Source organism: Heliangelus exortis, chromosome 4, assembly GCF_036169615.1.
Source record: "Heliangelus exortis chromosome 4, bHelExo1.hap1, whole genome shotgun sequence".
Lineage (NCBI taxonomy): Eukaryota > Metazoa > Chordata > Aves > Apodiformes > Trochilidae > Heliangelus > Heliangelus exortis.
Window position 1 is genome coordinate 820,577 of NC_092425.1, and position 26,035 is coordinate 846,611.

Here is a 26,035-nt window from a genome sequence, read left to right on the forward strand (position 1 = left end):
CCCTACCTGAGAAACACATACTTTTTGCATTAATCTTAAAAAATTGGTGCTGGAAAACACAGAAAAAATGCTCGTTATTCTCACCACTTTCCATGCTTCCCATATTTAACCTATATCTTGTCATTCTGATCTCAAAAAATGCAAGAGAGAACCAATACTGGTATACAAAGGTGTGAATGACTCTCCAGAGCAAAAGAGCATAGAATTAAGAGTCTCCTCTGCATGCCTTATTTTTAGACAATTTGCTTCTCTTTCAGATTTATTTTCACAAGCAGGTTCTTGGGGCTGGACAACAGGACCAGTTTGAAAAATAAATACTTTTGGAAAACAGCATTTTTTAAAATGCAGCAAACTGAACCATATGCCAAAACCCATTATTCACCATGTTTTAACTGGTACAGAAGAATTTCAAAAGTAACCTCTTGGAAGAAAGTAACTGGGGGGGAGAAGAGTAGAAGAAAAGAAGCAAAATCCAAGAAACCATTTTGAAAGATTTGGCTTTTTTTTCTCCAGCTTTCCCTTCTGATCAAGGCTGGAACCTGAAAAATCATTCGCACTGGTTCAGGAGTGTGATCTGGGGTAATACCTGTGCTCCAAAATGCTGGCCACACCTTTGAAATGCAAAGAGTGCAGCACAGAGCTTCAAAATAGGAGTTCTCTTGATCCTTCCCCCTCAAATAAGCAAAGCATTGGCCACCAACATATCAGTGAGTCCTGGGAATAAAAATACAGGCAAAACCAGGGCACGGTCCATTACTTCTGGAAGCAGAGGCTCTTACAGCTCTTCCCCACAAGGCTGTTAGCTTGTCCTCTCCTTTAGCCAGAACCTAGAATGCCAAAGGTCCTTGCACAAGGGTATTGGAGCTTTGGCCCTACCTCACCAAGGCCATGCAGACTGGACAGAAGGGGACTGCCAGTCCCCAACTCACCTATGGAGCCCATGGGACACGGCTGCTTCGCCACCTGGCCCTGCCGAGTCCGAGACCACATAATGTCCCGGGCTTCCATGGGGTCACAGCTCTCTGCCCCAGCTGGTGGCAGCTGGGAGGAGGCAGGTGGGAGGTGTGTGGTCATTTCATCAGGGACATCAGCCATGGGTGATGGTGTGCTGGTGCTCCTGTTCCTCCTGCCCGAGGACGAGGTGGTGGTGGTGGGGCGGCCGGTGCTGCTGGTGGCCACTCGTGGGGTGGTGCTGGTGGTGGTGCTGCCAGGGCCCAGAGCCCCTGATGTGGATACACCTGAAACAAGCAGAGATCATTAAAGAGTGGAAGGAAAAAAAAAGGATTGGACCCTAAGTCCTGAGGAGGTCCCCTCTGCCAGCTCTGTCCTGCAGGGTGTGTAGGTGGAGCTCCAGCTACCCCCAGGCTTGCTGAACAGCCAGCTGCCAAAGAGAAGCTGGAGCACACAACAAGGGAAGCACACAGGGGGTAATGACTGCTGGAGCACAACAGGTTCTCCAAAAGCACTACCATCTGATGAAAACAATCCAGTACTGTGTGACCTCAACATTTTTCCTCCTGGCATTTTAATGTACAAATCCTACCTAGCACAGAAATGCTTTTTAGTGTTGACGAAGACCTAGCTGGTTTGGACAGAAACACATTTTCCATGGTGTAATAAAAAAACCCAACAAACAACATACCACAAATTGATTCCAAGAGAAGCAGTGAACAGAGGGATGAACAGCCTTCTGATACCACCTCCCTTCTACTGTGAGCCCTGAGTTTAAATGAAGTCCAGAAAATACAATGCAAATCCTGCAGACATTGACAGATTTCTTCTAGTTTCTGCTCCAACCTGTGCTCGACCACCAACCAATGGTTTCCACTGGACATTACAGGGAGGATAAAATTTGTAGGGAACTTGAGCAAATACTATGTTTTTACTACCTCAGGTCTTGCCACTAGCACATATCTTATCTCTTCATAGTAACAATTAACCCAGTAGATAACAACCTGTAGAAATTCTCCTTTACTCATACAATAACAAGTTATTTTCCATTTGCAAAATGACCCACGCAGTGCACTACAGATGCAGAGACACTGAGCAGACACAGCAGATTCAGTTTCAAAGCCAAACCTAAGAAACTCCCCCTTAAAATCATTCTACAGCCATCTGTGAGCGTATAGAAACTTATACTGAGCATCCCAGGAGCTCCCCTTGATCCACACCCAGGGGGGCTGCATTTTTAAGCCCACTTTTCATTGACAGTCACTGAACATCTCATGGCATGTTCACTCTGGAATAGCTCTGGCATGTTTACTGTAGCAGCCAGGCACCAGGGATTTAATGGCATTTTCCTTTAGCCATTAAAAAGAGTAATCTCACCTTTCATAAAGCCCTTGGCACTAGTTTGAAATCTCTTTCAGGGCTTGTTCTCCCAACTTTTTTCTTGTTCAGCTGGGCTTTCTTGCTGCTTTTAAAAATAAACACCTCCACCGTTTAGATAGGAGAAATTATAAGAAAACATAAAAGAGCCACCTCGAAGTGGCCTAACGGAGTGAGATGGATGGGATCCCACTGAACTCAGCTCAAAGGTCTGATTATTCAAGGAGTCAGGTTGGTAATGAGCTCCAGTGCACATGAGCACCATGCTAATGCAACCCATTCCCCCTGGCCCCAGGCAGCACCACTTGCTGATTCTGCTCACGAAACTGTGTGCTTAAAAACAGAGTTAATTGGTAAGAGGGGAAAGAATAAGAGATGAAGATTATTTACATATAAATGACTCTCAGATCCAAGCAAAACCACGACGAGATTGCAATCTGCAAAATTACCTAAATCCTACAGCAGAGAACAGAGATCAGACCTCCAGATTAATTCAGGCTGCCATTAAACTGGAAGTTTTTAACTTGGGTAAAAGTAGCATCACTTTAACAGAAGGAATCTTCAGATAATACTTCCTAATACAATCTTTGCTCCCAGACAAGCAGTAACCTTTAAAAATCACCACCACTGCTACAACTAGAAATGTACAATCATCATCTCTTCAGGAGGGACAGAGGAGGAAGGAGAGAATTAAGAATTGTTATAAATGTGTAGATCCTGACTGTGGTGATGGGGGGGGTTGAGTGTGCCTGGGTCAGGATCAGGGGACAGGTCATCTTATGGTTGCTTGTCCTTGTTCTTGGGGGGCTTCAGCCTCCCCGATGTCTGCTGGAATTACAACACAGCAGAGAGGGAACAGTTCCAGAGGTTCCTAGGATGTGTAGGAGGTTATGTGCACAAATCTGGGGGGCTGGATGGGATGCACCCAAGAGTGCTGAAGGAACTGGTAGGGCTGCTCAGCAAGCAACTTTCTAGCGTTTATCAGCAGCCCTGGCTGACTGGAGAGGTACCAGCAGACTGGGAATCAGCCAACATAACCCCAGTATGTAAGAAGGGATGGAAGGATGACCCTGTTAGTCTGACCTTGGTACCAGGGAAGTTAATGGAGCAGATCATCCTGAGTACCATTATAGGGCACCTGCAGGACAGCCAGGTGATCAGACCCAGTCAGTATGGGCACGTGAAGGACAGGTCCTGTTTGACAAACATCTATGACTAGGTGACCCACAGACTGGATGAGAGACTGGCTGTGGCTGTTCAACCTGGAGAAGAGGGGAGTTTATTGCTCCCTACAGCTACCTGAAAGGAGGCTGTAGTGAGGGGGAAATTGGCCTCCCCTCCCTAGCAATAAGTTGTGCTGGAGGAGGTTCAGAGTGGATGTCAGGAAAAATTTCTTCACTGAAAGAGTGGTGAAGCAGGGCTGCCCAGGGAGGTGGTGGAGTCACCATGCCTGGGGCAGTCAAAAAATGTGTAGACCTGGCAGCTCAGGAGATGACTGGTTGGACTGGATGAGCTTGAAGATCCTTTCCAACCCTGATGATTCTATGATCTTGGTTATTTTATTTTTACTACTTGTTTTTACCATGCTTTGATGTATCAAACTTTGAAGACAGCTTTTGAGTGAGACTTGGGGTCTCACTGGGTATTTACTCCCTGTGGAGTCAAATCCCAGACCATGCAGGCTTCACTGCCATGAAGCACACTGCCAGTAGAGGTATTTTTACCATGATCCCAACAAAGCAAACTGTGGCTGGGGAGACATCTCTTCCCAAGAAACACTTCCTCCTCAGAAACACGCCAAAGCAATACTTCACTTTTTTTCTTTCCTGCTCAATCTAGAAAGCTGACCCTAATAGCAGAAAACTAAGTTTTGCAATCATTCAGGCTAGATCTGCAGCTATAAAAACCACCCAAAACATTTCCAGCATCCACAGGGGAGTAATTGCAGCTCCCAGAGGAGTTTCTCTACTCCCAGCACATTGACGAGCAAGAAAAAAAAATCATTATTTTTTTCCTTTTCCTTTTATTCCCCAAACTTGACACAGAACCCAAGCCTCTGGAGGGAGAATTTTGCTGGGTGGAAGGAAATTCACTGGAGGGATTTGGTCACAGGGGAAAATTTGTGCCAGGTCCAAGCAAACCGGGATCACTTCACTCTCTGCATTCCTGGGCCTGAGACTGAAGCAAAGGTGCAACTCATCTGAGGGGCTCAGCATCTTCAGGAGGATACAGCAATCCACGTGCCCTCTTCAGCACACCCAGGCTGCAGTCACAGTTATTTACACCTTTGTGCCATGCTAGGACAAACAGAGCTGGTTTCTGAAAGACTGGGAGAAACACAAAACCTGAAGGTCATTCCATCTCTGCTAGTTTTGTGCTTTTCATATTGGGCAACCACACTGCTTACAGCATCCCATTTGACAATGTAGTTTTCCACTGAAAGTTGGTGTAAGTTGTTATTTATATAGCAAGAAACAAGGTTTAGGCATGTCTTGAAAAAAGCAGCACAAAAACCCAGACACAATACAGTTGGAGGAATATACCACAGCTGTTTTTCTCTTCACTGTCACATAAATTCATGTCATGGGAATTAAGTTTCCTACAGGCATTTTCAAATGCATTTCAAATGCAGAATGCTTTCTGAAACTTCCTAGGAAAAAAAAATTCCCACTTTCTTTTGGCTTTTTTTTTTCTAGTGGCTTTTCAGCATATTCCCTGTAAGGCAACAGAAAAGGATGACTGAAGTCAAGGAGCTCTGCACACACAGTGCCATCCCTAAGGACTGCACAACCAGGTACTCCTCAACTCAGCCTAGGTGTAAACACATTGGTGGATTGCAATGTTATACTGAGTCCATGCAGCAAGACACATCACCCTGCCAAATCAGCTTGTCCTGGATGTCTGCTGAAGCCCAAAAGCCACATAGTGTTGCTATTCAGGAGCTGAAGTCCAGAGAAACAAGGTGAGATTAGCTCCTAAATTATGTACAACTCCCTCCATGTGTTTGAGGGAAACTATGATTTATTTTTCCTGCAGGCAAAGGCCAAGCAGGCCTGACATCAAACATGTAAACAGCTCTTCCCCCTGCTCACACAATACCATTATTTGAAGAAGCTGAGCCAGAACACACAAGTTCACACACTGCTTTTGGAAGGGCTGGGGTTAGATTTTTGTTGTCAGATCCTCATTGACTCAGACTAACAAAAGCTTGCAAAAAACACTGGTGGGAAGAAAAGATCAGATACACCATGGCCCCAGTGTGTTCAACAGGGCACACTGTCTTCAACAACACAACTGGGTGTAGCCCTGTGCTCCCCAAAAGGCACAGGAAACATGATACACACCTCTTCTTTCTCCTCCCTCTTACTTAACATCTGAAATAGCAGAGGAGAACCATGTTGCACCTGAGAGAAGAAAGGTCCATTCCCTTGTGAATTGCTGCTAAATGAAAAAATCCTTTCTGGATTATTTCCCCCCTACCTTTTCCAGTAAGGGATCAGATTTTGTGCCCAAGGCTCCTGTGCCCACGTGGCCATTCTGTTGGCCTGCACAGATGCTGTGATGATATGGCCCAGATGTTGAGTTCCCTGTACTAGGGAGAAACCTACAGCTGTGGTCCAAAACATGGTGCAAACTCAGCTGTTCCAGTGCATTTCAAGCTGGAATCACTTAACACACTGGGCTTTTTCCCTCTGAATCTCAGTTTCAGCACTTAACCTTAAACAACAAAGAATAAGAGCTGAAGTGTACAAAATCATCCCAACAGGCTCAAGTTCACTTAATCTGTCCCAACTCTTCCCCTCTCACTGCACCACAACTCTCAGCAAGACAATTAATACATCCAAAGCAGCCACAATGTGGGACCAATTCCCAACATGCAAATCATGCCTACCAAAGCCTTTCTGGATGAAAACTTTACAGTTCTGACAATGAACACTCCTTCATTGCATGTGCTGGGAAGGTTGTTCTGTGAAAAACATCCTAGCTATTATTTCTAACTTTTCAGGTTCTGACTGAAAAAATAAGAACCCAAGAAGCATCCTGGCTGGGTTTTTTTTTTTTTTTTTTTTTTTTTTTTTTTTTTTTTTTTTTGAAATATCAGCTCTTATGCTTTCTGTGTGTGAGCACTTAAAACTTTTCCTGGCTCCCAGCAGCGTTTAGTGTCAGGTCCCCAATTTAGCTGTCCTTTGAATAAAAGCAGCTGCTTCTTCCTTTCCTTCTTTTCCTCTCTGACCCATTCCTCTCCAAGAAACCACTGGATGCTGCTTAAAACGTGTAACTTCAGAGATATCAGACAGTGCTTTAACCATCACTGGTATGGGGTTACAGCACATAACCACACCTAGAAACACCATGAAATAGTGGCACAGCATACAAGCATCAGCTGTTGTTTTCACCATGGTCCTCTTCTATCAAGTAACAGTTCCTCAAGTCTTAGCTCTGTTTGCCTATCCAGGACCTCTGCCAACTCCATCTCTGTGAACCTCTCTTACCCTTCAGCACTCATCCAGCAAGGGCTTTAATGCCATATTGCTCTTTCCAGACTTAGTTCAACTGATTCTGAGTGTTCAGGCAGAAATCTAACTGCACCATTATGCACAAGACATAAAAACTGAGCATTTTTCTAAACATCATCCTGTGAAGCTTTTTAGAAATGCCTCCTAAACAGGAAAAGATTACAGAAGAGGTGATCTAACAGACAGTAGATGAGAATTTATTACAAACTGGCTAATCCAATAGGTTTGAATGTTCAGCTGATGAGATTTTTAGGCAACCTAGCTTCAAATCAATCAAGTTCTCAAACATATCCTCTGATGTGGTTGCAGTTATTTGGAATTTCTGGATTTGAATGTATAAAATCTGACTTTTTTTTTTTTTTTTTAAATCCATATGTTATGTTACCCAGGCAAAGAAAACCAGCATATAATCTCTTTTTAAGGGCATACCAGCTGCATATTATTACTGAATGTATGGAGTGAACTTCTAACCCCCTAAATATTCTCTGTTCCCTGACATGATTCACATCCATCAGAGCCAGTGGTGCAGATCTTATGCCCTGTCTTCTAACCTAAATCCTTCATAATTTATTAAAGAGATCCTCAGTAGGAATTCCCCAGTATCCCATTGTTACGAAAATCATTTTTGATTTCATTAGCAGGTGCTGTCAATTTTTTCCTCAGACCATCACAGAGTGCAGATATGTGAGCACTCAGCTTACAGCTTCAAGAGATTTTCTGGAGGCTGAGGTTGCTGTGTTTGTGTCTTTTTTTTTTTTTACCTTTTTAATTAAGCCATGTGTTTGTTTTATGCATGCAAGCTGAAACATACCTTTTAGTTTCTGTGCAAAACAAGCACACAGAGGGAAAAACGATTTTTCCAGTCTGTTTGGCAATGGATGTAGCTTCTTCTAATGTGTTCCTTGCCTTTTGCCTGCACTTCTGCATCTTTAATTGAACAACTTGCATGCACTCTACAGAGGCAGTGCCAGATGGAGCTGCTTCACCTCCAGCAGTTCTACACCTCTGCATTTGCAATCACTGGAAGAAAGTGTAGGAGTCATAAAATGATGATTCACACCCTAGAATTCTCTGATCTATCCAATCAAAGCAAGGAGTCCTTCTAAGGGCCAAAGTAGTTTGTACTACTACCCAGAACGTTTCTTCATTTGCAAGCTACAAACACAACTCCAATAAAAGAAAACTATCATCTTCAAATAGTTTCTGTTCACCTGTGTGTGTAATACCTCCAATCTAGCTGTTAGTCACCACGATGGCCAATTGCACTCAGATAAATGCCTCGGACTCTTATAAACAGATCATAATCTGCCTGTGAAGTGTCTGGATGGTTGCTTTCCAATTTGTGAAATGGTTCAAATGCTGTAAATAAAACAGCAATTGGACAGCTTTCAAAAGGCAAGATTGGACCTTTCAATTCCCAGTGACTCTCTACGCCTCCAAACCACACTCCTCTCATCTCTGTATTAATATTTAAAACCTGGTTGTGTTATGGTGCTGTCCTGAGGAAGGGGGCATGGTACAACTGGACCCAAGGAGACAAGGCACTGGAACTACAAGAAATCATCTCTCTGCCCTGCAGCATGCCCGTGTGCAAGAGGTGTGGGGAGAGAGGTGGGTGAAGACCACCTGGCCCCACTTCCTTGTGCCTGGTTTGGCAAGTAAAAAATCACACAGGCCACTTCTTGCCTTTACTGTGCATCTCCCTTTACAGCATGTGTACCATCCCTCAACCCCTGCTGCTCTGAGGCTTGGGAACTGAGATCCCTTCTGGTTCTGTGCACCATTGCTGGGCTTCCAGAACAGTCCGGATGCCCTTGTTTTGAGCACAAACACACTCTGTGGCTGGGCTGGTCAGCTGAACTCAGAGATGAAAGGGAAGAAAATGTAGAAGGTGGAGTTAGAAAAGTGTTAGCAACCTTTTCTCTAACCCATGTTAGGATTGCCTTACATTAGCATGCAGGTCATCCTGCATTCCCAGACATGAATCAAAGCCCTGAAAGCAGGGCCTGCTGTCTGTACAGTAGATATTATATCCATACTGTAGTCTGAGCATCCTCTAGAGCAAAAGGAATGATAAATCTGCCAGCAAAAGCTCACCTTTTGTCTTGCACCAAATCCATCTATTTTCTCCTCCTGCTGCAGCCCACTGCTTATTTCAAACCTCATTCCAAAACCAAATCCTTTTCAAAAGCTACCCAAGGGATTTCTCTTTACAGGGCACTTGGTCCACTCGGGCTGAATGCACTACCCTCTATGTTATTTATTTATTCATTCCATTTTTTCTTGGGACTAAGAGAAAATCAGTCTGAGCCATGGAAAGAGCTTACCACTGAAACCAGCAGAAACAGAGAAATACTGAGAAAGGCTTTTCCTTTCAGCATGTTCTAGTGCACTCTGGGTGGATGTGCTGTCAAGACACCTTCTGTGTATCAGGGGGCAGGCATGCCTTGACCAAATTTGCTTTTAGTACTGGGATGAGTTCAAACCTCTCCTCAAAGTTTCCAGTGGTTTTCTTTCTGCCCCTGGAGTGACAGATGGAAGAGAGGGATGGGAGGAGCCCGTGCTAAGCAGAAAAAAAAAAAATCTTTCATGTAAGCCAAACCAAGAGAAGCTACACAACTCCATCATAAGAATATCAATATTCAGGTACTTTCACAAATAAAGCAGTTTCCCTGACAAACCATAAAATGCTATTTAGCTCCCTTCCAAAACTCTTTATTACCTAGGTAGGAAAGCCAATATTTTGTAATGCTTAATTCTAATATCTGTATTCATGCTGGCTCAGAGATCTGCCTAAACAATGCTTAACTACAGGACTGGCATCTAGATTTGTTTTATAGATACCTGATGTACCGAGGAGGGATTTAACAGCGAGAGAGCCATTAATATTATGGAAAACACATTTCCTTCAGTGAAGAGTATTTATAACAAATAAACAAACTGTGCAATAGACAGAAGTGTTTTAAAGTGAACTGAACTTGGTAAGACTTTAAAAGACATTTTCATAGTAAATTTCCCTGCTTATGGACAGAGGCAGTGTGGTACCCAACGAGGTCCCCACTGCTGTCCTAACAAGCCTGGCATGCAGACATCTCTCAGCCAGGTCCATTTTGTTGTTACTGAGGAAGCAGACTGGGGTGCTGGTACCAATGCTGAATATGCATTCATATGCCCCAGCATCTCATGGAGATGGCCAGGACCTCTAGGCTGGAAGCTCCAGGACTGGAGACACTGTCATGTTAGTCATCCCAGCTGAAAAGTCACAGCAGAAAGCTGAGAGGCAGGAAGGAACAGCACCCAAAACTCAGACACGGAGGATTATTTGAACCTGTTTGGTTCTGCACCAGTCAGGGTTACCAGCTCTCCTGGCAGTCAGTTTTAGCCAAGATGCAGTTTCAGTCTCTCACCTGAGGGGCTGATGACAATACATAAGCCCAAGGTGGAAAAATTTTCCCCGCTGATGTGTCTCTTTACCTCTGAGGTTTCAGATGATTCTTGTTACTGGCTGGTGCAGATCACGACACTGGAATGTGAGCATGCCTTTTCTTGAGGAGCAGAGGAATGCAGTCCCTGACCTGGCAGGACTTTGAATTGGGCCCCCAAAAAAGACAGGCATAAAAAAAAACCTACAAGAAAGTGTAGCCTGTTCAGGAACAGCTGAAAAGTAATATATCTAAGGCTGAAGCTGCATTTCTGCCTCCTCAGGTTTGGCATGTGGCTTTCCATGCAGTCAAGTGCTAACATTTATATGCCCAGGGAATTAGTGACCCAAACCAGAGGCACCAAATGCACAGAGCATCCAGGTGCTGCTGTGCCTCAATAGGCATTTCCCATAATGTGCTCTTGGCCTGGAACCTTAAACTGCCCCTAATCCACCAACAAAGGTGCTGAAATTGAGAACTGGGAAAGAAAAGCAGACAGGATATACACAGAAATGAAATTAAATTAAAAAAGTAAATTGTATCCTTTAGAGATTTTTAAGCTGTGTAATCTCCTTGCCTCTGTATAATCCAAACACCCATAAAACTAAGGAACTCATATCACTACAAAGCATAAATGTGATACTTTAAACAAAAGAATCATGGTTTTGTACAGGAAAAAAAAATTCATATATTCAATGGTGAAAAAAGAGGAGAGACGAGAAAATCTCACCTGGTCTAATGCACATACCTTAAAAATTAAAAATTATTCTGCTGTATAGGTAAATGAGAATGTATCTTCATGTGACTGCAAGATTCAAAATAATTAACAGAAAACTTGGAAATAAAAAAAAAGCAGTCGAGCAAATTGTATCTTATTCATAAATACAGCAGAGACCTTTACATGCTTACAGATAATTAAGCATAAGATAAAACTACTGCTACAAGACCAGGCTAGAGAGCTGCTGCATACTTCTAGCACACAGCCTAAACCCCACTTTACAGGTCTCATAGGTAACATAAAATAAATACACCACACTACAGTGATTATTAATTTTCCCTCTCTTCAGCATTGAATACGTTGAGATGTTCTTATTTTGTTAAACATTTTACAGCAGACCCTTTAGTACATGTGTTGAGACCTGTAATGTTATTAGCCTTGAGCCTCTGAAATTCCATGCACACATCAAGAAGTTTCATCAATTTGCAGGGAGGAAGTATAGTAGCTCTTCAAGTCACTGCAGTGCTTTACAGGTACTAAAAACCTCAACCCCCTTAATATTTTACATTATCCAGCTAGAACTCTCGTTTTGTAATAATGCTAACCCAAAATCTAGCTCACTTATGTCATCAAAAGCAATTCTTCTTTCATTATCTTAAATGTAAATGAGAAAAAACATGCAACTGAAGCAGACAGAATATAATTAAAGGAAATCTGTCAGGCCAGGAATACTAAAACAAAACAAAAGCAACCAGAGCATAGCAATGAACTAATTTGTAATTGAAGGAAATAACAGACTTTCTAGTATGGTGGTCAGGCTGGAGATGGGAAAGGAGGAAGAAGGTCATCTGGGATAGACCCTCGTGGTCAGCATTTAGGGAAGTCAAGAAACGTTTAAACCTTTAAAGAAATATTACACAATTACTTTTTTTTAAAGGCTGAAGCCTGGCTGAGCTCTGATCAATGCCACAGAGTTCACTGGCATGCCAACCTGAAGGCACTCAGCAAAGCAGAAATTAGCAGCACTGCAGTGGTAAGCAGCTTACACCCTCTGCTCAGCTGCCATGGATATACACACAGCCACTGCATTGTCAGGGCTGGAAAAGACCTCTAACATCACTGAGCCAAACCATCAGCCCAGAAAAAAACCACTCTGCCCACTAAAGCATGCCCTGAAGTGCCACATCCACACGTTTTTTTAATACCCTCAGGGATGGTGAGTCCACCACCTCCCTGGGCAGCCCTTTCCTGACTGCCTGACTACTCTTGCAGTAAAGAACTTCTTCCTCATACCCAGAGTGAACCTCCCCTGCTGCACCTTCAGGCCATCTCCTCTGGTCCTACCATCATTTACTGGGGAGAACAGACAAACAGCCATCTCCCCACAGCCTCCTTTCAGGTAGCTGGAGAGAGCAATTGAGTCTCCCCACTGGATACTGTTCCAAGGCAGAGAAAAATGTGGCTTTGGCTGAAAAGAGATTTTTTTTTTTTTTTTTTTTTTTTTAGGAATCCTAGCCAGCCTGTTTCTGGACAGGAAAAGGTATCAAAGGCCATTCCATTTTCCCAAGACCTGAGGTGCTCTTTGGAGGTGCCTCAACACTAATGGCAGCAAAGGTCTCTAGTTCCTTCCAGCATCATTGCCTTCAATGTATCAACATTTCCAAGCCTGAGCCTGGGCTGTAAATCATCCCACCCAACAGCAAGCAACTTCTGAATTTGTTTCCTGAAAACCACGGACTCTTACAGCAAATCTCTGGGGCACAGAGGAAACAGCAAGTCCTTGGCTCTTTGCTAACTTTTCCTTGAGGTGTTTAGTTGGTGCTGGGAAGGGTTTAGAAGCCTATCCATGGATAAATGTAAGATCCAGAATAACAGTATGGTTGCTAAGAACAGACTGATGGCAAGAGGCAGGGAAAACTGCATCCCAACCAGACAACATGATTTCCTTCTCCTCCTGCAGAGGACTTCATACAACACAGTTCCCAACACACTCCTGGGAGGTGCTGAGGCATGCCAAGGATTACAGTAAAACAAAAGGAGGACAGGGAAGGCTTTGATCCATGTTCTATTGTATGAGGAAATTAATGGCTAATGCAAAAGAATGAAGCCTTTTCTCAATTCAGATTATTCTCTCAGGAATCTACTTCTGTGAAGTCTGAAGCTCAGAAAAGACATTGGACTGAAGGGACCACTCTTCCCATCTTCTGTGCCAAGCTCAGCATGTCCACAGCACATTTCTGAGTATGACATACAACTCCCTAATCCTCCTGGCAGCAGTCACACATCAGTCTCCCTAGCCTACAACATGCCTTTCCAAATTAAGCTGTTATTTTCCCTTATTAAGCTTTGTATTTGAGCTAAAACAGGGACATTGATTCAGTTAAAGCATCACTGTCTGCAGCTCTTGTTCAGAGCAGAGCAGATGGAAATCTCATAAAGACTGAGAAGTGGGGTCAAACAGACTCCAGCAAGGTGGTAACTAAGGGAGATGCAGCTTTTTTTCAGCAACATGCACCCTGTCCAGGTCCAGGGGCAGCAACACCAACTACACTTCCTGGCTGACATTTTGTCTTCTGCAACAGCAACGTGCATCCTCTACTGGGGAGACCCCAAAGCATCTCTAAGAGCAGCCTAGAAGACACCAGTACCTATCAGGGCATGCTGATGTGATGTTTATTTTCCACACAAAGCTCTCAGCCCACTGGCAGCTACTTCTTTTATTTCCAAGAGGCTGGGGATGTTTGTTGGTGGGAGGACCTACTGCTCACTGCCACTCACCACAGCTGAGCGAAAGGGGTGGTGATCAGGATCAAAATCAGCTCTTGATCCAACTTTTAGGCACAAGCAATCACTCAGTACAGCTTTTAAGCCTAGGCTTAAGGTTACTGGAGCCAACACTTACGAGCCAATGATGGACTGAACTCATTTTGCAGTCACTGACCCAAACTCAGAGGACCCCATTCACTCACATCCTCACCAGGAGATTTAAAAAAGCCAGATCAGCACCAAAAGATGAGGCAGAATTAGGACAGGGATTCAGCATCTCTCCCAGGCAGCAGCTCTCTAGCAACAGAGATCTGTTGACCCCAGGTTGTATTAGAGGCTGAGAGCATATGAAATACATTTTGCTGTATTAAGAGAACAAATGAAATCATATAAAGGGATCAAATGCTGTGATAGTACAAAGCAGGTCCTGCTCTATCTCTGCCCATCAGCTCGCTCCCAAAAAGGGATGAATCAGACTTAATCTTTTGCACAAACTCCACCAAACACTGTTTCAATTGAAAAAGGCTTAAAGTGAGATTTACTTTTTCAATACAAGCTCCTGCCACAACCACTGTCAAGATACTTGCATGCATTAAAACATGACAGATACTAAATCATGAACTGTGTTGTATTTCTTCTTAAACACAACTATGTGCTACTTTGAAAAGAACTTGTACCATCCTACATTTTAATTCATAATTAATAACATCTAATTTGTCTAAGAGAGGCATCCACTCCCTCTGCAGTTTCACAGTGCTACAGCTGTCAAGGCTACAATAATAATACACATATGTTGATATAAAGCTAAGTGCTTTTTTTACTCACAAAAAAAATGGATCAAGCTTTCTTGAACCTCATTAACTATTCATGCTTGTCCTCTCAATAGGAAAGAAATATGTAACAGAAATAAATTAGTCTCCTAGTGAACAAGAACCCTATTTCTGAATAATTGCCATCAAGAGGAAGGAAAACCTGCAATGAAAACCTAAGTTTCAGAAAACATAACTAATTTGTCAAATTGCCTCAGAACAGACTGTTGTTTGTTTTCTGAAGATTTCCATGGAGATACTAAAGTTCCTCACACAAAGAACTCTAAAAGCAAATCATAAACTATCTGCTGCTTTGCCACCTCACACACAGACCCTCAGGACCCGTGCTGCTCCTTCAGTGCTGGAGGTGCTGATCCAACCTCCTGGCTGTTTGATCAGAACACATCTGTGTCCAGTTCTTCCTAACTCCAGGTTTGTGATTTTTCTTTCAGCTACCAACAAATTTTCAACCACACGATACGCTGCAGATCCTGTGGTCTGGATTTCCTCCAGCACTTCACTAACATCTGCCAAATTCCTGCTAAATCCAACGCTGGCTGACGAGCACTTCCCGATCGTGTGAAACTTAATGCAAGTAACTAGGGGCAGCTTGGGAGCAATTAAATTTTAAGCAGAGATAAGTTCAGTTTTCAGCATTGTGAGTTATCTCTAGTGTCTAAAAAGCTTGTACCTATAATAATCCTCTGTTCCTCTTATGATCATCATCAGTGAGCTGCAGAAAGGGAGGGAAGTAGCAGCTTGAGAAGTCCTTTCCCAAGAAAGCCACCTATTGTATTAATGATGGATTCAGCCTCTCTCTGACATACCACATAGATCCCAAATAACTCAGTTGAGGTTTCCAGGCAGATTCAAGCATCTGCCTCTCTCTTGGCTGCCTCTCCTCAGCCTCCTGCCCAAGATGGCCCCTTGTACCTGGCTCTGATGGCAGGGCTGCTCATCTTGCTGCTCTTCTGTGTGTTTCAGGCCAAAGGAACAAGCCTAATGCTTCCTTTTCAAACCACCTACAGCTTCCTTCCCCCCCTCCTCCCAGCACAAACCAAGCCCTAAAGTGCAAGATGGCTTTTGCCTGGGTTCTTGGCTTCCTCCTCGAGCTGTGCCTGTGGAGTGGGAGACCCCCAACCACCCTTCAAATTCCCTCTCCTCATGGGTTATGAATTTTCAGATCTCTTGATACAGGCTGCCTATTTCACAGCCTTCCCTGTTCTTGTAAACATGCAGGACAAGCATGATAACTTCTTATAAAATAAATCAACCCTTTCTACCTTTTGGTAAATGACAGATGCAAGTCACAGTCCTTTTACTATGCTGCCACAATAGCAATCTTTCCCCTCTGCTATTCAAAGTTCAAAAATCCCCCTGTCATCAACTTAGAGACTATTTTTGTCACTGGGACCAGCATAGCAAGCAGAGCTCAGCACTTCCCAAGCTATTCTTAATGAAAAACATACATCCCAGCACAAGGGTTTGTAGTTAAGGTCTGGGAACCATGTGCAGAAGGAGAAGGATCCTTGTAAAAGCCACTCTTCAGTACAAAGTCTTTGAAGTCTGCCACACGACCAGAACCAGGAAAGCACAAAACACAGTGGTGGCTTCTTGGTCTCTGAAGGTCACACAGAAAGTGGAAGAGATAACAGAGGCTGGGGAATTTTTTAAAATTTCTTTGCAAGTGAAAATATCCTAACCACCCAAAGCATGTGCAGCTTGAGGAAGTTAGATGAACAGCTGCCTGGAACTGAGCACCAATTCATCCATTTTGCTCTCTGTTAATGAATACAGACAATGGAAAATCAGTACATGCAGAAAAGCCACTATTTTGACAGATTTACAGACTGATTTTCTGTGCCTCATCTAGGAATTTTTACACCTGTGCAAAGTGGCAGCATGGTTGGCATTGAGCACAACCAAGTTACCACAGGGATATTGTAACCCTCCATTTCTACTGGTGCAGCAAGTGGCTACAGGTGTCAAAAGCAAAAGAAAACGTCATTAAGCAGAGATAAAGAATGAGAAAAACAAAAAATGAAAGCAATTTGTTATCCTGACTGCTGTCTTCAGTTCAGATAAGATGCAGAGATATGTACTACTTTGTCTCCATTAAACTGTGTTTCCCTCTCCTTCCCTGCCCCAAATTTTTCCCATTTAAAGTGATGTGAAGACCACCAGGATCCCTTTAGAGAAAGGCAGGAGGAGCATCAGTCCCAGCTGCAAATCTGTGCTGGAACAGCTCCTTTCTCTCATATTTTTCACCTGGTAAGACCTGAACTGCACTGTGCATTTCTCTTGGTACATTAAACTTGCTGCTCAAATCCACCTGGATTAGTGACGAGCTGTGCTGGGCTCAAGGAGAGATTGAACACAGAGAGAACAAACCATCTCCTGATTTGCACAGCCTCTCCTGGATCCTACTTACATTCTTTCTGGAAAGAAAAAAGCAAACCCAACACTGTGTAGGGTAATAGAAACATCTTCATAAAATGTGATGCAGCTATGAGCCAATCTTATTTTTTTTTTAGTTAATGGCAAATTTTAAGGACACAGTCATTATGACTGGACAGCTACACCCATGTACAAATGCAAAGTCCCTTGGAAACTGAATATATACACAGCTCAAAAATGCACCAAATCCCAAGCAACACTAGGAGGAGGAAATGGGAAATTTCATTTCCAACCAAACCAGCAAGGATGCAGTGCCATTATAGTATGCACATTGCATCTGTCTTCAAAAATACAAATGGAGACTCTGCTTCTTGCACTGATTTTCAGACTTAAAAAAAAAGAATGCACTGTGGCATCACTTCCTCTGACAGGAACTGGAAAGTACAGCTCCATCCCCTCTGTAAAAACTCAGGCTCTGAGGTTTGTATCACTCAGATCAGTTTCACTTTGTAACTGCTGAATCTGCCTGCTGAGAAAGCAGCAACTTAGCCAAAAACTGGCTCAACACCCTTCATCTGTGATATGGGCACTGCATTGAGCAGCTACCAAGCTACTCCATCACTCCCCAGCACTCACAAGCAGAGCCCAACAGATTCTCTACTGATCTTATTCAGTGTCATTTTTGCATCCATGCACACAAACCCCATAAACAAGCAGCCCCCCAGGAACTGTAGGGTGAGAACAAGGAGACAAAATCTTCACTTTCAAAGAAGAGAAAATATCACCACTTTCCAGGTGAAATTAGCTATAGCATACCTACAACTCAAGGAATACCACAGTCTCCCAAAACCATGGCAACCAGAAAATGTGCTGAGGCTCCTGCTTTGGTCTTTAAAACCAAATGTGGCAGCTGGGAGGCTCCAACCTGGAGCAGAGTTGCTGGGGGAGCCAAGCACGGTATCAGGGCTTTGGGAGCTTTAGCAACACAGATCTTTTGGTTTTTTCATTCAACTGCATTCAAAGCCTTCAGCTATCCCTCACTCCCAGCCAGCATCTCTCCCTGTGTGCACCCCCCCTTGGAAGGAACCTTTTCTAACCAACAAGTAGCCACATACAACAATTTCAGGTGTTTGGACAGACTTTTTTTTAACACTGAGCCATATTACTTTCTTTTCCCTCTAAATTTTTACCTTTCTCCACTTACAGAAAAGGTGAAATGCCACCAAACAAAAGCAGAGCAATAACCTGCATTAGGGCAAGAGCCAAGAGAGAGCAGCAATTTACAGCTCTCTCCCTGAAGAAACAGTAGAGATTCCTGTCATTTAAACCCACTTCCACCCTGCAATTTCCACCATTTCCTGCTACTTCACAGCCTGGTGTATTGAAAACCAAGACACCAGAGCAGAGGTCTGACATCTCCTTCTGCATCAGGAATTACATCATCATTCGAGGCAACAGACATCTTGCTGTGGACAAAATTAAGTCAAATAAAACCAGTTCTGGCTCTGACATTATTCAAACGTGGCCAAAACCAAATACAGTAGAAAGCCAAATGAAAAAGCCAAGTGCTAAAGTGGTTTCATAGATGAAGGCAGAAAAGCTCCACAGATTTGCACCCCTCCTGCTAAAGACAGCTGCCCTGCAGTATATTATGGACTCTGTAATGTGAAATTCTGTAACTTTTAGCTATGCTCCTAATTTTAATAGGATCGTGGGGTACACTCCCATCTGACACAGCTTAAATCCCACTGTGTGATTATCTTTTCCTGTAATTCCACACTCTTCAGAACAGCAGCATGCCAGCATTGGGAACAAAAGAAATACAAGTACAAAATAAGCACTGAGGGACACATCCTCAACAGCTCTGCTGAGGATGGCTGTGGCTGCTTGAGGCTGCTGCAGGAACTGTGTGAAGTACCTTTGCCTTTTGAGAAGTGCTACAGAGAAAACTCTGAGCTACCCAGTCAGTAAAATTGGCTTCCCTTAAGATTTCTGACAAACTGCCTTGGTCTGTAAGCAGGCACAGATTAAAAAAAAATAATCTTAGTGTCTTTGGGCCTAGTAAAAATTTTCTACAGATTTTTTTCTTTATTCTTCACCCACGTAACTTTTGGTCAGCTGCCCACAGAAGTCCTGCCCTGTCTTCTGAGGCTACAACAGTGGCAGAAGACATTTTCACAAAATCTTTGCTGATCTGACAATGTCTTGACTCTGAACCCTCTCATCACAAAATGCCCCTTTCACAACTCACCCTGGCAGCCCTTGCATAGCTTCAGGAGGCAAAGCACATGAGCAGATGCATCCATGTCATTTAAATACAGGGATGCACATCCAACAAGCCCCTAAGCAGCAATTTAAACATACAATGTGCCTCCTCTTCCCACCTGTCAGCCAGCAAGGCACAAGGAAGCAGTAGCTGCACTACCACCCTGAGGACACAAAGAGCAGAGCCAAGGCTCTGCCTCAGCCCTGCCTGCTATTGAAGCGTGTTTCCAATCCTCTTCCTCTTTTTTTTTGTTTTCCTCTTCCTTTCCAACCCTTCCCTTCCTTTTATTTTTTGGGTGTGGGAACAACTCCAAGAAAATCAGAGAAAAAAGTGAAGATGAAAGAGTGCAGGTAGCCAGATCATTATGTATGTTATCTGGGGCAAAAGTTTAAGCCTCTAGAGCATACTTGACAAGTTATTTTAGAGTTAAGCCAAGAGAGCTGTGCCCTCTGAAGCTGCCTGGCACAGGAACTGTTGTGGGGCAAAGCAATGCTGTTCCCATTGCTGCAGGAGCAGTGTCAGGCTGCGGGAGTCACCAACTGCTCAGACATCTACTTCATTCAAGTGCAATTACAGTCAATAAAACCTGCTCATTACTTGCATCTCTTCGGCTGAGAGATGCTGATTGATATACCAGGGCCCTCTGGGGAGATGAGGATTTTGGGGCAGAGGCTGCTTTTGCTACACATCTGAACAGTGACTTGGAGGCTGAGGTGCCTGCAGACCAACCCAGTGGCTCCAGGCTGAGGCTCTTCATTGACAGTACACTGGGGAGTGGGACAGAACTGTGAATCAGGGAAATAGCCTAGAAATACCACCACATCCTTAATGAGATTTGGCTGGAGAAAAAAAATAACAGGACTGTAACTGTAGCTCTTTACTGTGAGCCCCTTCTGCTCTGCCTTTTGTAGCAAGTCATAGATGGACTCTTGGCCTTACCCCATCCTGCTGGCCTCAAACCAGGGGGGGTGTCAGGTGGGGACTGCACTTCAAGCACTGCCAGGGAGCCAGAAACTCACTCACTTCACAAGACACAGTGACTAAATGCCCAGAATCAAAACAGGGCACAGCAGTGGGCTATGAAAATGATGAGTGGACTATGAATGGGCATCTCCCTTATGAGCCAAGGCTGAGGGACTTGGGCCTTTTTAGTGCGGAGAAGATAAGACTAAGGGGGGATCTTACCCACACTTAAAGGGTGGGTGTCTGCAGGATGGGGACAGCTTTCAGTGGCACCCAGTGACAGGACAGGAGGTACGGGGTACAAACTTTAAAACCGGAAGCTCCATCTTAAGCTGAGGAGGAACTTCTTCACTGTGAGGGTAGCAGTGGACCAGAAGAGGCTGCCCAGAGAGGCAGTTGAGTTTCCATCTCTGGAAAAACGTAAGCCTGCCTGGATGCCCCTTTTTCTCAATGGAATTTCCTTTCTGTATTTGGGTGAATTTGTAAAAGAGACACTTGCCCATCAACAGAAGGGGTTTTGTTGCTTCTTTCCTTTCATTTGTGCCCTTTTTTATGCTTTGCATTAAGAGCCCTTCATGCAAATAAAAAAAAAATCAAACCCGATTTAACTAAGGCTTTGGGAGGATGCCACTTCATACACTTCTCCCCAGAGAGCTTCAGCTAATTAAACAAATGATTGCAAAATACTCACAATGTCAACCCTGTCAGTTTATATGAGAAATATCTACACCAACATGCAGTTATTTAAGTAAAGGCAGTATGGAGAAGTGGGGTGCTTTAAAGATAAGCATAAACCTTAAGCCATAAAGGTGCACACCATTTTTAAAAGTGGACTGTGGAGAGGCCAAGGACTTCAAACATCCCTGTCCATGGTCTGTCCCTGTAGGCACAGCTACACTCATCTGACAGAGACAGCAGCTGAGCATCTGGGTGGCCAAGCTGAGGAGGAGATTTCAATAGGCTCAAAAAACGTCCGAGCACACTTGGGCTGCTCTTGGCATTGAGTTGTGCTCTATGCTACTACCAAGAGGGCAAGTTAGGAGCAAATAATGATGCTCAGGAAATATCCAGATTTTTGCTATTAATTGCAGCAACTTGGCACAAAAGCTGGGAAGAAGCAACCAGGTAAGAATGGGTAGCTGGGGTAGGAAACCAGGAATATAAATGTTACATGCTTAATCTGTGCATAGTTGCTGGAGGCAGTGGAAGGCTCAGCTGTCCAAAGCTAAAGGATTTTAAATCTCTCCATATGTTACATAAATGCATTCTTTAAGAAAGAACAAAACCATTTTTTCCTTCCTATCCTTTCTATCTTGTCTTCCTCTAATTTAAGCTGTGCAGTTTGCCCAACAAGTCCTCTGTGTCCATCCTCTGCCAAAACCCTGCAGCCTGGTTTTACCCTCTGGTACTTCTCTCCCACTGGCCTCATCCTCAATCCATGTTTTGGTAGCTCACCACTCTTTATTCTTCCCATCTTTCTCTTCACAGCACACACCTTCAGTGCCTCAAGTACCTGCTGTCTCTGAGGGCTGATTACTCCTTTCCCTGCCCCTCACACTGCATTTATTTAATCTGCCCCAGTGACACTTCCCAGGCTGGGCACCTTAACTTCTCCAAGGATTTAATGACCAAGAGTGAGCAATGAGGTATAACATGAATTATTACAGCCCTGACTAGGAAGATGTCATATTAACTTTCCTAAAGCCCTATTAGGGGTCAAAGAACCCATTGTACAAGATTTTAGCAACAAAGGCAGTGAGGAGGGAAAAGAGAGAATTAAGAAGTGGTTTTGCCCACCGTGGCAGGGTCAGAGGCTGAAGCTGATGTTAAACAACCTCTCAGGGGGTTAAGATGCAGCCAAGCCCCCAGCAGACCTCCCAGCCCTGCCCGAGGGCTGCTGCTTGCCAGGGCTTTGGTAAACATGACTGACTTCAGCTGGGTGGACTGTTTGGTCCCAACCCAATTTAGAAATTTAGAATAAGAAGGGATAATCCCCACCGTACCCTATTCAGGTGCAAACCCAGCTCCAGTGCACTGAAAGTTTGAAAGTGGGAGAGGCAGTAGTATGAGCCCAAAATTATCTATTATCAGGTGTCACATCCATGATAACCCTGGATAATGCCAAGGACACCTCCTGGTTGAATCACCTAGGTGCAAGGCATGCCAGACTGAGATAAGCTCCCGCCCATCCAGTCCTCCCTCTCTGTGGCTGCTTCGTGGCTTGGCAACAGTGTTAATGAGGAAACAGTTTTGAAAGGGGAAACTCAGTTCAGAACATTCCTTTAGAAGGAATGCCAAAATCCTTCCTTGTTTGCTTTACTTGTTGTGTAAATATTTTTATAATACTCATCAATACAGTCTGTAGAGCATGTTTTTTAAAAGAACCAGCATGGACAGCAGCATCTGGCTCATGACTCTGGCCTTCTCTTTGACTCCACACACTGAAGCTAATGCATCACGTTGCCATTCTATTCACCTCAATGAAGAGGAAGGTACCAAAATCACAAAATAGCAGCACTGGAAAGGCCAGGGAACAGAATTAAGGATGAATGCTCTGTTTACACAATCAAAACACATTAAGGCACAAGAAGGCTGAGAAATTCTTCACTGAACATGTCTGGTGAAAGCGTTCAGTTTGCTTTTGCCAGATTCCCTCTTAGAAGCACCAGTTCCTGAATCCCACTGCTGAGCAGTTTTGAAGTGAATAAATTCTTTCAATTGTTTAGTTTTCTCCCAGTTTCTGTGTGAATTCATTTCAAATTCAAGATTGCTTTTTGCCTCTAAATGTGGGTGACAATCTGCAGTGGCTCTAATCAAAATGGTGCATTAACATCACTTTTCCCCCTCCTTAACTTCTTCAGTGTACAGAATCCATCTTGCATAGTTATGGTCACAAAACACTAACATAATGTACCTTTTCCTTAGCAATAGCTGTAGTGTCAGGGGAAGGCAGCCCATAATAATGCAGCTTGATCTAGAAGCACAATAAAATATAAATAAGCTTGTTGCACTTCAGTGGCACAAAGGATTCTGCTTTGAAGGCCCTTCATGAATTTAGAAACCTCATTCTCTTTTTACTCTCCAACACAGATTATTTAGAAGAAGATTTATGGGCACACATTCCCTTTTATTCCAGAAAATGAAACATAATTGTTTACTCAGTAACAGTATTATTTTGCTGCATGTCTACTACTAAATTTGTGGCCATAATACAGAGACACACACACACACACATCCGTGCAAAGCAGTGCTCATAATGAAATAAAGATTAAACCAGGACTTAGAGAAAATATAAAGGGGAGACTGCCATGAGAGCATCCATAATTGTGGTAATTTTTTAATGAAGAAAGCACAAGCAATTTTCTCCAAAAACCAGCTGCACTGAAACAAGGGATATGCTTGCTACAGATTAACACACTTCATCTAGAGCCCTCTGTAAGACTCCTGTACCAGCCCTGCAAAAAGAACAGCAACCTCAGCTGAGTAAGGACAAAGCCTTTTCCTTGCCCCAAGTCCAGCTAATTCTTTCCATCCCTGAAAGCTCCTGGGCCAGCAGCCCCATGGCTCCTGTGCCTTCATGCACCCTGGCCCTCTAACCCTTCTAATTACATCTCATCAACCTCTTTTCAAAGACAACCAAGATCTTTTAAAGACTGCTGCTTCTGATTTTTCAAGGAGAATCAACTACACTGAGCCAATCTTGAGAGCAACATCAAACCATTTGGAGTTAGGAGATAGCAGTCCTTGTCCTGCAGAAAATACTGCAGTTAACAAGCCAAATTCACTTGGCTCAAAGACTTTGATCACGAGGCCTCCTATCAGGGAGCCAAGTTACAATCTTAGTAATGGGGCTCCATAATGGTTATCTGGCAATCAGTATTTAGTATGCACTTATTAAATCTGGGCTTTCCAAAAGCTCCTTTCAAGAGTCAGGTACCTCCTTCACAGGCATGAATTTCCCTCTGGACGGATTATATCACATCACTAGAATTCCTCTGTTACAAGAAAGAGAAGAATAAAAATCCAATAATCCACTGTAAGCAAACTCAAGAATGCTCTAAACCCAAACATTCCAGAGACCATCAGACTACTGACTCCAAAGGAAATATTTCATTTCCAACTATTTCTGATTCCAGGTGCCAAATGCTGTAAAAAAACCCTGCTGACCTACAGAAACTCCCACTGCACAGCTGAACAGCCATCGAACGAACACCAAACTCTCAGACTCAGTGCTGTGAACAGCAGCACCTCTGAGCCTAACATGATCTGTTTGCCTTTTTGGAGATGCACAGCCTGAGTCTGATGAACTTCAATAGGAGCACGCTGAAGTTGCTCACTGACAGTCAGATCCTTCTGCACCTCACTGGGAGGCAGACAGACAACACCACTGAGTAGCCTCAGGTTGATACCAGTTGCTTTTCCTAACTTGTCTTAAACCAGAACTTACATTTTTTTAACATTTCTTTGGTAAGGATAATCTGCTTTCTTTACAGACACCACACACACAGTGGAAAATGGAAACCTTAGAAAATGAAATCAAGAGAAAATTAAAAAAAAAAGAAAGTATTTTGCAGAAGATGCTATAGATATGACATGGTGTTTCACTGCTGCAAATATCTTAGCCTACAATCCACTGAAATATCCAAGTCAAGAGCTTAGGAAACTTGAATATTTTGTTAGGTAAACATACCATTCATTATCTAGTCTTAAAATCATTTTATACTGGCAATAGTAAACTGTGTAAGACTCTATCATTTACTATTATAAATGGTATTAACTGGATAATTTTCCATCCAGATTTACACTTGAAGAAGAATAAAATAGACACTACCCCTGTATCTGACACATTTCTCATTAAGTACTCATATACCAATAACACAGCAATAGTGCTGTATCAGAGGCAGCTTCCTAGCTGTGTTATTACAGCCCCTCTTCCCAGATGCATTCAGTTGCTCTCCAACACAGTTTTAACTGCAAAACAAGCCCGTATGTTGAAAAAATTAAAATAGAGAAATGTATAAAAGGCATTTTGCAAAGGGACCCATGCCGACCTGATCCTTTCATTTTGTACCTACTTCACCTGTGAGTCTCTACAGGCCCAGCACAGAACAACTGGGACCCTACATGCAGGTCTAACACAGACTGTTTCTGAAGGATTGCCCTAGAAAAACGTTCTCCTCCCCCTCCTCCCCCCCCTTTTCTCAGGTGATGGTGACACACTCCATCAGGGGCCTCATGGAGCACCCTGAGCCAGGAGATGGAACCCCAGAGAAGATCCATCACCCAGCAAAGGATGGAAGCAGCCTGGCTGCGGTGGCACAGAGAAGCTTCCCAGTGGCTCAGGCGTGGCAGAGGGCTCCTGCAGGAAGGGTAACCTCACATCTCTGCTCCTTCAGTGCCTCTGGCCTGCTAAAATGAAGGCCAGCTCTGCCTCTCAACCAAAGTGCTATTCTCTTTTAAACAGGTGTATGGCTTAGGAAACCAGTGGACCTGAAATCTGACCTCTCACATGATTTATTTGCCATCTTCTCCCATTACACAAATACAAATACATCAGACGTTTTCTTCTTCTGCAGCCCTGAAATGATTCAGAATTAATACCAGATGACAAAATGGAGCATGGACGGGGACCCAGGAGGGGAAAAGTTACAGTAAAAGCTCCTTCCCAGTAATGGGGCCATTCATTCATCTGGCCACCATTCCACAAGGGAACTGGGCATAAATTACGTATCTGACATCTAGTTATAGACGATTAGATCTGACATAATGAAGTTATAATGGAAGGAGTTTGCACATTGTTTGGTTATTAAGTGCCCATTTCTTGTCCCTGCACCAGGTGCAATGGTTAT

At 43.6% G+C, this 26,035-nt stretch overlaps 1 protein-coding gene across 16 annotated transcripts in view; it reads right to left on the reverse strand.

The window, feature by feature from the left end:
- ADGRL3 (adhesion G protein-coupled receptor L3) overlaps nucleotides 1-26,035 on the reverse strand; it is a 406,353-nt gene that overhangs the window by 87,919 nt on the left and 292,399 nt on the right. For all 16 annotated transcript variants that reach the window (XM_071742547.1, XM_071742549.1, XM_071742548.1 and 13 more), the window contains one exon: nucleotides 930-1,238. In XM_071742547.1, coding sequence (XP_071598648.1) covers nucleotides 930-1,238 — 309 coding nt within the window. The remainder of the gene's footprint in view (nucleotides 1-929; nucleotides 1,239-26,035) is intronic.